This window comes from Mesoplodon bidens (genome assembly GCF_964165515.1).
Source record: "Mesoplodon bidens genome assembly, chromosome: 13".
Classification (NCBI taxonomy): domain Eukaryota; kingdom Metazoa; phylum Chordata; class Mammalia; order Artiodactyla; family Ziphiidae; genus Mesoplodon; species Mesoplodon bidens.
Window position 1 is genome coordinate 76,355,521 of NC_138169.1, and position 12,264 is coordinate 76,367,784.

Genomic DNA, 12,264 nt, shown 5'->3' on the forward strand with positions numbered 1-12,264 from the left:
GTTCCTTTGTGGACCTTCTCGGGGACTGGGGAGTCCTACTGAAATATCATCAATCACAGTGTAACACAACACAAGGCAATGCATGAATGGCAGGGGGCCTAACAGGAAAAGCCAACTCTGTCTCCATAAAAACCCTCATACCTCCTTTGTCCCTTATTGTCCCTTCTTGGTGTCCTCACTGACACCAATTTATCCTTCAGATCTTATCTTAGAAGACACTTCCTCCAGAGAGGCTTTTCTGACTACATCCCCTACCATGAACCTACCAGGTCAGCCCACCTGCTTCCCTGTTACAGCATGTACATCTGCACTGGACATGAGCGTTATTTATTAATGCCTGCCTTCGCTACAAGCTTGTGAGGTTCACGAGGGCAGGGTCCGTTTCCACCTTGTTTGTCTCAGCAGCCCCAGTGCGTGGCGATCAGTCAGTGGCAGCTCTGAGCAAAGGAACGAGGGATTGCAGGGGAGCTTCCTTCTCCCTAATTTCTCTCATGATTCTACCCAGACTAGCCTTTCTTTGTAGCCAAATCTGAGTACTTTTCTCTACTTTGATCTTTCTCGAAAGATCTTCACTCTTTCAAGCTTTAAAAAAAAAACGATACCAAGAGTCTATGAAATATTCATATATATGTGTGTACACACACACAGGCATGCATGCACACAGGTACATCTATACATCCACTTACTCCTGTGAATAATAATGATAATAAAAACAAACATTGGGGGGCTTCCCTGGTGGTGCAGTGGTTGAGAGTCTGCCTACCGATGCAGGGGACACGTGTTCGTGCCCCGGTCTGGGAGGATCCCACATGCCGCAGAGCGGCTTGGCCAGTGAGCCATGGCCACTGAGCCTGCGCGTCCAAAGCCTGTGCTCCGCAACGGGAGAGGCCACAACAGTGAGAGGCCCACGTACCGCAAAAAAACAAACAAACAAACAAACATTGGGACTTCCCTGGTGGCACAGTGGTTAAGAATCCGCCTGCCAATGCAGGGGACACAGGTTCTGGTCTGGGAAGATCCCACATGCCACGGAGCAACTAAACCCGTGCGCCACAACTACCAAACCTGTGCTGTACAGCCCCTGAGTCACAACTACTGAAGCCCGCGTGCCTGGAGCCCGTGCTCCACAAGAGAAGCCACCGCAATGAGAAGCCCGTGCACCGCATGGAAGAGTAGCCCTCGCTCGCCACAACTAGAGAAAGCCCGCGTGCAGCAACGAAGACCCAACACGGCCAAAAATGAATAAATAAATAAATTTTTAAAAAATGAAAACAATCATTTATCAAGTCTAATAGTGTGAAGAGAGATGGGAATGCAGGGAGCAGTAGGTTTGGGGAATGAGAGAGACCGAACCCAATTACAGCTGTATCACTTTCTGGGTCAAGTAAAATTGTGCAAAAGTTTTCAAACTTATGTAAAGAAAAGCAGAGGCTCAGTCTAATTTTTGGATCAGTTCCTTCCCCCCACCCCCTCCCGGGCCACCATTTACCCCAGCCTGCAGCTACGTGGTGGACACTGGACATGGGTTTCTCTTCCCAGAATTATCACTGGAAACAAAAGCATTAAGAAAGACAACGCATTGGCAGATAGACAGGCTTTCATCTCAGGAAATTTGGCTGGTATTTGGAGGGGTATGTATGTAAGGATTGAGGGTGACGGTGGGGTGCAGTGGACACCGGACCTGACTCCACTCCCTATGTGTGCACCCTGCACCATCCCCATGGGACCTTCAACTACTCACACTCAGCCCCCCCTTTGCAGGGAGGGGCCAGAACGGCAAAGAGCTTGGAGCTGACACAGGCTCACCCTCTCCTTCCAGCCCTGTACCACAAGCAGACCACCTGTGCCATCCAAACAGTGTCATCTGAAGAGGTTGCCAACGTGGGTTATTCCCAGGCAAGACTGGCGTGTAGAGCTCTCCCGTGATTTCTTTCTCCTTCGCCCTGGCCCCCATTCAGTCTAGAGAAGCCTTGAGATCAAACTATACATGAGATCCAGTCCTGGCTAAGCTCCTGGAGGAGCTAAGACCATTTAAATGCCTTAAATGCCTTCTTCGAGTCAACTCTTCCTCTAGCTGACAGAAAAGCTCGGCTCTAACAGTAAGGAATCCCTCCCTGGACCCCCAGCACACACGCACACACACACACACGCACACACACACACACCCTCTCTATTTGAGATCAGGGAAATCCACACCAGAAATCCTAAAATATACTAAATAAATTTCACACTTTCAAAAATCTGGACTCCCTAAAAAAGGCCTGCTTTTTTGGTACAGGAAATGAGTACTGAAGCACAGTAACCTCTCATGTTTAAAACTATAGGGATTATTTTTTTAACTTCCCAGCGAGAACCTGAGCACACTAACACTAGCGTTCATGCATATCCAATCATTGCTAACCCCTTAATTAGGATTAGGGCACCTGTTCAACTGAAATGCAATTTCGCTGATGTGATCCCAAGTTATTGAAAGGCAGAATGCTTTTATCCAAAAAGGCTGCCCCAACACCCTCTGTTCCGCTGATAAAAACATTTGTTAAAAGATTCTTTTCCAGACGCAAGGCCAAGAGGCCAGGTCATGGTACTTCTCACTACACAGGGACCCGAGAAATTCTTTTGCACAAGGTACTTAGAGATGGTCCACACAGCATCACTTCTAAATGGTAGAGGATAAAGTTGGGGCCACCAGAAGCCACAAAAACCCAAACTGCAAAAGCACGCTTGGACTTACCCATTACAAATGTGTTCTTTGTCTTCTCAGAGGAGCCACTTGAAGGTCAACTCCACTTAAAATCCTTGGCTCAGAAGCAGCTTGTTGCTTTATGACCCAAGTCTATTAAAATTATTAGAGTCTCTGATGATGAAAATTCCAGCCAATTTTTTTCTCTTCATGGGGTGGGGGTGGGGGAAACCAACACGAGTCTATTTGAAATCATTTTATGAATTTTAATCATAGCAAATGTGTTTTAACAGTAGTCATAAAATCAACATTACCACATATACAAAGGACAAGACATCAGATTGGCATACAAAAATACCATATATTAAAATCAGGTTCATTGGAAAAACTCAGAACTTGCTAAGACACCACCTACAACAGAAAGAGCAAGCAAGAATGCTTTTAAGACATTCAGATTTATAAACAGCAGCTTGATATCCCCCTAACGAAGTCAATATTTGGCAACATTTGGACAATATTTTCTACAGTCCAGCAGCTCATTTATCTGTAGGGCTATTTGGCCCTTTAAAAGAAAAGATTCTAAAATAAATAATCCACATAATTGTAAATGAAACATGTCAAGGACTTAAGTTAACAGCCTCTGAGCAGCATTAATCTAGCCATTTGACTGGAATACTAGTTATCAAGAGGGCCAGGGAACCCACCAGTGGAGCCATCCAAACGGCAGGGACCCTGTGCAGCAGCTGCATGGCGTATGTTGGGAGTTTGTAACCACCCCAAGCTGAAACCAGCCTCCCCACCTGCATCTGCCAAGGGAGCGAAACAGGAACAAGTGGTGGAATAAAAAATATAATAAATGACCACAACCTGGATAGAAACGGAAATATTCTGAATGAGTCTTCCCAATAGTCTTAACCTACTCAAGTCAGGATACATCCACAGGCATGGGCATTGCATTCCATGGTTAAGAGGATGTCATTAGAGTTTGTCTGCAATGACTCAGCAACCAACTGCAGAGCAGGTTCTGAAATTGTCTTGTGTGCTAACACCCAATAGGGCCTCCTTGGACCCTCTCTTCAGCTGATCATATTCCCTGTTTGTCCTCAGTTTAAACATCCTGAATTGAATTTGGTGGGCCATACTGGAATGACAGATTGTGCTTGGCTAAGTTATTCCCAGTTGTCCTGGGTTTCTTTCTTCAGCTGGTTTCTGCCATGATTGACCTTCATCTTCTATCTACTTTGTTCAGGAGTTATCACCTCATTACGGATTTCCCTCCCTTTATGCAAGTGTTTTCTCACTCTCTGGGGATATCTTCCTATCTGTTGCCATAGACCCAATGCCACGTCTCCACCTCTACCATACAGTATCTACCTGAGAGCTGGGTTTTCTCTCAGCCAGGAAAATCCAACCAGGAATTTTCTGAAGCACAGGGTAAGACACCAACAATTGTGTCCTCCCACTTTTTAAATAGGGATGACTTAAATATCTCAACTTGTTCCCCTTTAAGGGGCATCTGCCTCATCTATTTCCTCCTTCTTACAGCCCATGCTCCTTCACAACCATCACATCCAACCATCTACCTCTGGATACTCAAAAAGCAAATGTCAAATTAAAAGCTGAGCTTCCCTTTGGAAAACTCTTGCTAGAATTATCCAATTAACATACCCCAGGGAGACCACAGAAGACTTTCACACGGGCTACTAGCCCTACATCCCATGGAGATGAATTTAGAGCAGTGTTCTAGAAGAACGGGACAGCCATAAAAGAACATCCCCCAGAAAAACAAAGAAAATACATGCTGTTGCAGACTTCAAGAGACCCCTCAGTTCTTTGCCCCAAATATTACTGATTGTCTCTAAAAAGATCATAATATGAATAGTATCAAAAACTGTAGACTAGAATAATAAAGTCCAGCTAATGAGATGAGTGTTTTCAAGCACCACTACATCATAAGTGAGATTGTATATAGTGAGGTACCCCAGGCAGTGAACCCTGAAAACAAAATAATTGGCCCGACTGTGCAAGGAAACTTGTGCAGAAAAATCGGAGCCATATTGCAAGAGTTCGAGAATAATGGAGCTCTACCCTCAACAACTTGAGCAGAGCCAAAAAATAAGTCATTTGGAAGACAGAAATTAAATGCCCCACCCACTAATATTCTTTAATGATCAATGGCTTTCCAACAAAATGTATATGCTGGAACCCACCTCTTCATATATTTGAAAAGTCTCAAGAGCTTAGTTATACAGACACTTCCAAAGATAGCTGGTTTGACAAAATGGATGCAGCCTATAACATTTGTTGAGAAATTAACATCTAAATTCACCATTATATAACCCACATTGGAAAACATTTTACTTGATCTTTTTAGCTTCCGTTATAGCTAAATCGTGTGTCTACATATATATATTTATATCTATATAGAGTGAATCAATTGTGTCAGGAAAATCGATGGCTTGAATTTCCACTTATTTTTTGAGAAGACTTTCATGTTTAACAAAATTCAGCAACTTGTCATCACTTTTGAAATAGACTACCACTTTCAAAACAGTTGTTGAATTATCTTGACTTATTCTTCTTTGGAGTTTCTCTTTCAGTAAGGATTACTTTGTGGGCAATGTTTTACTGAGAATGGTGGAAATGGTAAGGAACAGCTTCTCCTTCTAGGTCAAGGATGACAGATTGACTGACTGATGACACTTGTGTGAAAATGCTGACTAGTTGGCAGCAACATTTTTCTAAGAGGAGATAGTAATTCAAACCAGTGGCATATCACTCCTCTCATACCAATAACCTTTGGACCTCGAATTTCCTCATAAGTCTAAAGAAAAACTATCATAGGGCAAAAAAATTTTTAATCATTTTCAAGGATGAACTAAAGAGTCCTGCCCATTGATGAGTTCTCTATTAAAAAAAAAAAAATCAACCCAATTCTGCTAAATTGAAGCAAATGCATTTGGTTTACAGTATTTTTGGACAATGAAAAGCAGACTAACCAATTTAGACACAGCATAGCTTTTCAAATAAAACTATGAGAACTCTATAAAACCAAATCTAGACTGGAATAAATACTGTACTATCAGGAAGAGTCTGATCTTTCTATGAAAATATATCTCAAATTGAATTTTCTGCTTCCCTTTATTCACTTAAAAAGCAATTTTAGTAACTTTAATAACCTTCAAGGCTTTAAATTCCATGGGCACTTTTTTTTAATGTAAAACAAAGTGTCTTTGTGCAAGGCTTCAAATCTTCGATTCTTTCAGTGATAACTAAAAAAAAAACAAACAGGACGAAAACAATGTCAAATCTCACTCTAAAAATAGTACCTATGTTTTTGTCTGGCATCTGAAAAATGATGCCCACCTATGCCCACCTCAAATACAATGACGAGCTGGCAGACCTCAAGGGCAAACAAAAACACTCCCCGTGAACACTGCAAAACATGCTTGCTCTTTTATTTCATACCTTACTAATGCAATGATGGCGTTTGGGTAAGACCCTGAAAGTGAAGAGGGATTTCATTAGGCTTTTTTTTTTTTTTCTGTAACATTTACTTTTTGGTCACAAGACACAATTTCACAGTACAGGTCATGCAAGTCAAACGTTTTAGAGCTACTGTCTAACTACTATTTTTGACAATAGATTCACATGCAGCTAATGATCCCAGAAAAGGGGGCTTTATCGAGCACTCTTTAAGCTTCACTGATTATTCCTTGGCCCAGAGTATCTAATAACCCTGAAGAGCAATTGATGCATTTTTACTGTCATACTTGAGATCATATATTTTTAAGCCAACTGCATGTTACTAAACCAAAAACTGTCTTCTTCGCCTTACCCTCTTTACTCCATTAATATTTTGATGCTAGATTCCATTGCACAACCCTCCAGAAGTGCACTGTCCAATATAATAGCCACTAGCCACATGTGAGTGGCATCTATTTAAATAACTTTAAATTAAATAAAATACAAAATCCAGTTCCTCACTCAGACTAATCCCATTTCAGTTGCCCAACACCCAATGTGGCTACTGTGTTGGACAGCCTAAGTTATAGAACATTTCCATCATCACAGAAAGTTCTATTGAACAGCGTCAATCTAGAAGATCCCAAGGTTGCACCAGCACACGGTTTTAACCTTCAAGGGACCCACTCAAGTCATGTGCAAGATTAAACTTCATTATATTCCTAAAGGAAATGCCTTATAGCTTTCTGATCATAAAGTATGACTGGACCTGAGAACCCATTTGCCTTCTCACAACTTATGCCCCAGGTCATTATACAAAAATGTTCCAAAGACAATGCTTTTTGATCGCATACTTGGCTCTACTTAGCATATTCGGCATTCTCTTGCTTATGTCAAGATCATTAATAAAGAGGAAAATTCATGCTTCTTATAGTTTACTATTTACACAACACTCACTGTCCTTTATAGCTCAAGTGGGAGGGGGGAACCAATGTTTTGCAATTAAAAAAATTCAGATCACATGGTTCTCTTTAACTGTCTATACTCATCCCTAAATCAACCCTCCTTTCATTTCCCAGAGAGGTAGATGCTAACTAAAGTGAATATATAAATCTACAAAAACAAAAAACTTAATAGTTGAGTTAGTAAAGGGTATTGATCCTCCCTGAAAAAGATCACAGACCAACAGAGAGGTCGACAGGTCTAGGAAGCAGCAAGAGGAAACTGCAGTACAAAGTTCTGGTCCCCCTTTTGCTGCCGAATGACAAACGGGCTTGCACCTCTGGGGGCCCCAGCAGACTCCTCTACAAAATGAAGCCACCAGAGGTTGCTTACAGCTCTTTCTGTGCTTTCAGTTGTGAGTTTTTTCATTGATGTGCAACTGTGAATTCTGGCTGATTGTGTCACTGGACTTGAGTCACATGGGGTAGATGAGTTTTTAGTGTCGTGGGTAAATGCCAAAGAGGCCAGAGCAACGGGATGCTAAATACATTAAACATCATTAAGCCTATAAAAATCCTATCCGGCAGTCTGAGACATCACATACACATGTGCACGCACACACGCGTGCATGCACAGGATTGCACACCGTGATAAGCAGGTACACAAATAAATAACTGCAGGCAGAATCCACATAAACAATTGTTCTGACATCAGTAAGACTCACACGAAAAATTCTGATTTTGGTTGTTATTGTACCTTAAATTGTAACGTCAAGAATCTATCATAGAGCCGATTAATTTTGCACTGCTTAATTGCAGCTCTAGCACAGGGTTGTTTTTAAGTAAAAGGTACATGGACATTTGTACTCTACAGCTTTGCACTAAGAAACACAGGGCACTGTATCATCACATATGTTAGTGTCTATATATAACCTATAGACCATGTAGAATTCTATCACACACTACACTCCAGGGCTGGTCATTTCATACTGGACATAAACATATGTAGACATCATTCTCAAAATTAATTTGAAAATGGCATGACTTAATATTGCAAGGGTAAAGTCCATTTGAAATGTAGAATTCTTAATGTAACATTTCTGTGGGGGTTTTTTCCCAAGAGGAATAGAAATTAGGTCAGACATGCATCAGGGCAGCCTGGGAGAGTTTGAGAAATTGAAACTAACCCAACAGTATATTAGGTTACATAATAGAGGATAGCATTCAGCTAATGTGATACCTAAGTTATTAATACCAGATAAATCCTAGATTATTTGTTGTATAAAGCCCAATAGCTTACACAATAAAATGGCATTTTAACCTAATTTCTAGTTTGAGCTTTCAAATACATTTCCTAAAGGTCTAATGACAAATTTGAAAGATCTGAAAAACCCATGTTCATATTTTTATACCAAATCCTCATGTCAATGAACAGGGTTAGCTTGGGATTCTATTCATTATATTGTCATTTTATCTCATTAATTCCATCATTTTAATGTGCATATTTTGTGCTGCTTGAAGGTAACAGTTAGCATATAAGTAAATTAAATTATCTCAGTCTTAAGGGCTTTTTCTAGCCTTACTTTTTGGAGCCAGTCACTGCTTATTTTTCTGTCCCCATTTTCAGGGATTCAATGGAACATCAACAGACATATTTATGAGTGGGGACCTTGGCACCTACCACTTGCTTCATGAATTTCGTAAGAGAAACTAGAAGAGAACTGTAAAGCTCACAGCTATGTCTGAACGCACACACATTCAGGGATAGAAATTTATCATTTAAGACCAGCAGAGCTTTCTTCATGAGCATCTGTAGGCCATTACACATTAAGAACGTCTGAGAGTTTACGAAGAACTGGTCCACTTACACTGGGAATGGGAGTTCCTAGCTCACCTTGCCATTTTCCTGAGTGAAAACATATTTTCAAATACAAGAGATGGTCTCACGTATACCAACAAGAGGAAACGGGAATTCAAAAGGATTTAACTCTCATGGAACAATCTCTTTCAAAAAATAATCATGGACCGTCTTAAAATGCCAGTCCAAGTTTGTTATTGTTTACCAACACTCATGGCTGTTACAATACATCAAAACTGGGAGAAAAGACAGAATCTTCGGTCACTCTCCCTTAGTGCCTTACAGAATACAGGACTTGAATACACAGAAGAGGAGCAAGTTTGGAAGTGACGGGTCTGTGACCCCTCGCTGGGTGGGTACCGGGGCCCTTGAGGTGGCCATCATTTCAGACCCCGGACTCACTCATGCCCACAAAGTCTTACTCCCGGGATTCTTCTGAAAAGATTCAAAACCTGAGGTAAGTCAAATTACACACACACCCACACCCACACACAAATACACAATATGTACATTTAAAATTCTTATTTTGTGAGATGGCTTGCGAAAAATTGGCATGTAGGTTTCCTGTGGGATTAGGCATTTCTCATTATTACTCAGTTTATTGCTCCCCTGTTGGGCTTTCCGTTTAATAAACACATAGCGAGCTCTAATTACAAGGGAAGAAAAATGGAGGTACGTGACAAAACACAACACACTGGAAACACTTGTTCAAATATCTTCCTGAAAAAACTGTCCACTTAACTTATTTTAATTTGGGTGCCATTCAAAAAGTATAAAAGGCCTTAGCAACTAAATGAAGACTGGGTTTCATTTTTTTAAAAAGGAAAGAAACCAGCACTGCATGTTATCACTGAATGTTTACATGGATTCTCAGATTTAATTCTACTTGTATACATAGCATCTTTGTTTTAATCTACCACATTTAGAGAAGATCACATTGTATGCACTTCCACAGTTTAACATCTAAGTAGAATAGGTCTATCTGGCAACATGATTTTGAGAAATCATAATTACAGTCCATTTAATACATGATTAGGAGGATGCATGCGATCGTCTTGGAAGCTGTTGCCACCAATAATCAGAGCGCTCTGCCTGGTATCTTGCTGACACCTCACATCCTACCCTTCGTGTCTGTCTTGGGTTAATCAAGTGGCAGCCCAGAGGCCAGCACTCGGCACCCAATGGTCAGCGTGGCCCCCCATCTCCTCACCGCGATCCATCACCAACACCTGCTCAACCGCTAGTTGGCACCCACAAGAGACTTCCCCCGCGGCCCTCTTCAGCCACAGGATATCACGGTGAAGCGCTTAGAAATGCAGGACATGTTGTGGAGCACGATGCCGAGAAGGAAGACCAGCACGCAGGCCACCAAGATCACAGTGCACACCCCGGACCACGTGGAGCTTTTCACCGCGCCCCGCCTGGCTGGCTCCTCCTCCACCGCCTCGGGCGGAGCCCCGCCCTGCAGAGGCTGCTGCTCTGCCGGGATGGTCACCACGGTGACGGACTTCTGCTGGCTCCCGGGCAGCAGACGGCAGCCCATGTCTCCGGGCAGCAGCGCTCGCTCCTTGGAGATGGGCAGGGGCAGCATGTAGCACCCATTGCTCGGAAGTTTGATGAAGACTGGGGTGTGCTCGGAGGCGTGCGGGATGGCGATGACGGCAAGGACCTCGGGGTCGTCCGGGAGCTGGGACACGGAGAAGCCCGGGGGCAGCTTGGTGATGCCCCGGCACCAGGGGCACCTCACGTCCTTCTGGCTCGTCCTCATCTGCTGAAGGCACACCGAGCAGCACGTGTGTTTGCAATCCAGCAACTTGGGCCTTCGCCGGGGGCTGTAGTAATTGAAGCAGATCTGACATTCCAGCAAAGACTCTTGGGAGAGCGTCTCCATGGTGGACTGTGGGCAGGAAGGCCAAGGCCGACGGGGAGGAGCTTGTTCTCAGAGTCCACCACTCCGCCACCTTCTTTCTTGCAGTCTTTCCAAAGTCGCCGGAGGATCGGGGAGTTCACAGGCATCTAGCATACTCAGGCGTGTTCATTTCTGAAGGAGACAAAAAATGCAAACCAACTTAATTACTTCAAACAAGTTGAGATGGATTTATACAGCTGCTCAAAAGTCTTGACACCAGGTCAAAAGGGTAAAGTTTCCCACTTGTGAGACTGTAGGAGTCCCGTAACGTCCAGTGGACAGTGATGAGTTGTCTCCGTGAATACTTTGCTTATTTCTGAAGAAACAAATATCTCTATGGGGTATACAGAGGGAGTCTGCTCTTTCTGTTTTATTGTTCTTCTGGATTGTTCTTCCAAATACACTGCAGAAATTCTCTCGTTTCCAATAAGTTTGTAGCATTTCGTAAAAGTAAATTTCTTTCCTTAGGTCCTCTGACCTTCTTTTTCTGACTCTACTTATCTTCCTGTAAGTATTCATTGCCAGATACGGGCAACTTTAAAAATCCAGGTATTTCATGTAACTAGCTCGCTCACTTGATATGGGTTAGGACTGTTCCTCTCTCACAGGTAATTAAAATGATGCCACCAAAGAAGCACATGCAGGCATCTGTTATCTTTTCCACCAAATCACCTGAACCAAGGCAATTCTTGTCAGTTGGTTTTAAAAAGAGACAAAAACAAAATAACCCCCAAATAACAACAGTGAACCTTTATGCAGTAGGGGTCACAAGAATACACAGGATCACTACTACATTTCAGTCAGTTCTTTTAATTTCATTATTATTTGGGCTTGCATCAATTAACATGACCAAAAGCAAATACTGTTAATTCACTGATCATAATCAAGCATTATTGTCAGAGAAGACTGGTAAGGCAGCCTCACCAGAAAAAAAAAAAGGAGGAGGAGGAGGAGGAGAAGGAGGAATGTTAGCCTTCTGGTATTGACAGGAGGCAGAATAACTTAGTTCAACTTAACTGGAGTTTAAGGACCACCCCGTCCCCCCCCCCTCCCCGCCAAGTGTTCTAATAAAGGCTGCCCAACTCTGCTTCCTATTAAAAGCATCCAAATTATGTGTCTCTAGATGGAGCCATGATGCCTCTGGAAAGAACTATTCAACCACTATTGTAGAAATAATTGTCAGTCCTAGAACCCCACCTACACCCAGAAGCAGGAGCTAATAACACAGAAAACCTCCTTCACATTTTTCTTAAAAAGTGAACCTTCTTTTTCTTTCCAATTTCCTTTGTGAAATGAAGAATGCACCCCTCCCCAATGATTACGATTTGTTAAAATCAAAATTAAACATGCAGAAAAAGTCAAAAATAATCACTGATAAAAATTAATGTTGACAATCAAAAGAGAAACATTT

At 42.3% G+C, this 12,264-nt stretch overlaps 1 protein-coding gene across 7 annotated transcripts in view; it reads right to left on the bottom strand.

The window, feature by feature from the left end:
- Positions 1-2,925: 2,925 nt before the first annotated feature.
- The window catches only part of RNF152 (ring finger protein 152), a 79,932-nt gene continuing 70,593 nt past the window's right edge, over positions 2,926-12,264 (bottom strand). For all 7 annotated transcript variants that reach the window (XM_081252108.1, XM_081252110.1, XM_081252109.1 and 4 more), the window contains one exon: positions 2,926-10,985. In XM_081252108.1, coding sequence (XP_081108234.1) covers positions 10,224-10,835 — 612 coding nt within the window. In that variant the 5' untranslated portion in view covers positions 10,836-10,985 and the 3' untranslated portion in view covers positions 2,926-10,223. The remainder of the gene's footprint in view (positions 10,986-12,264) is intronic.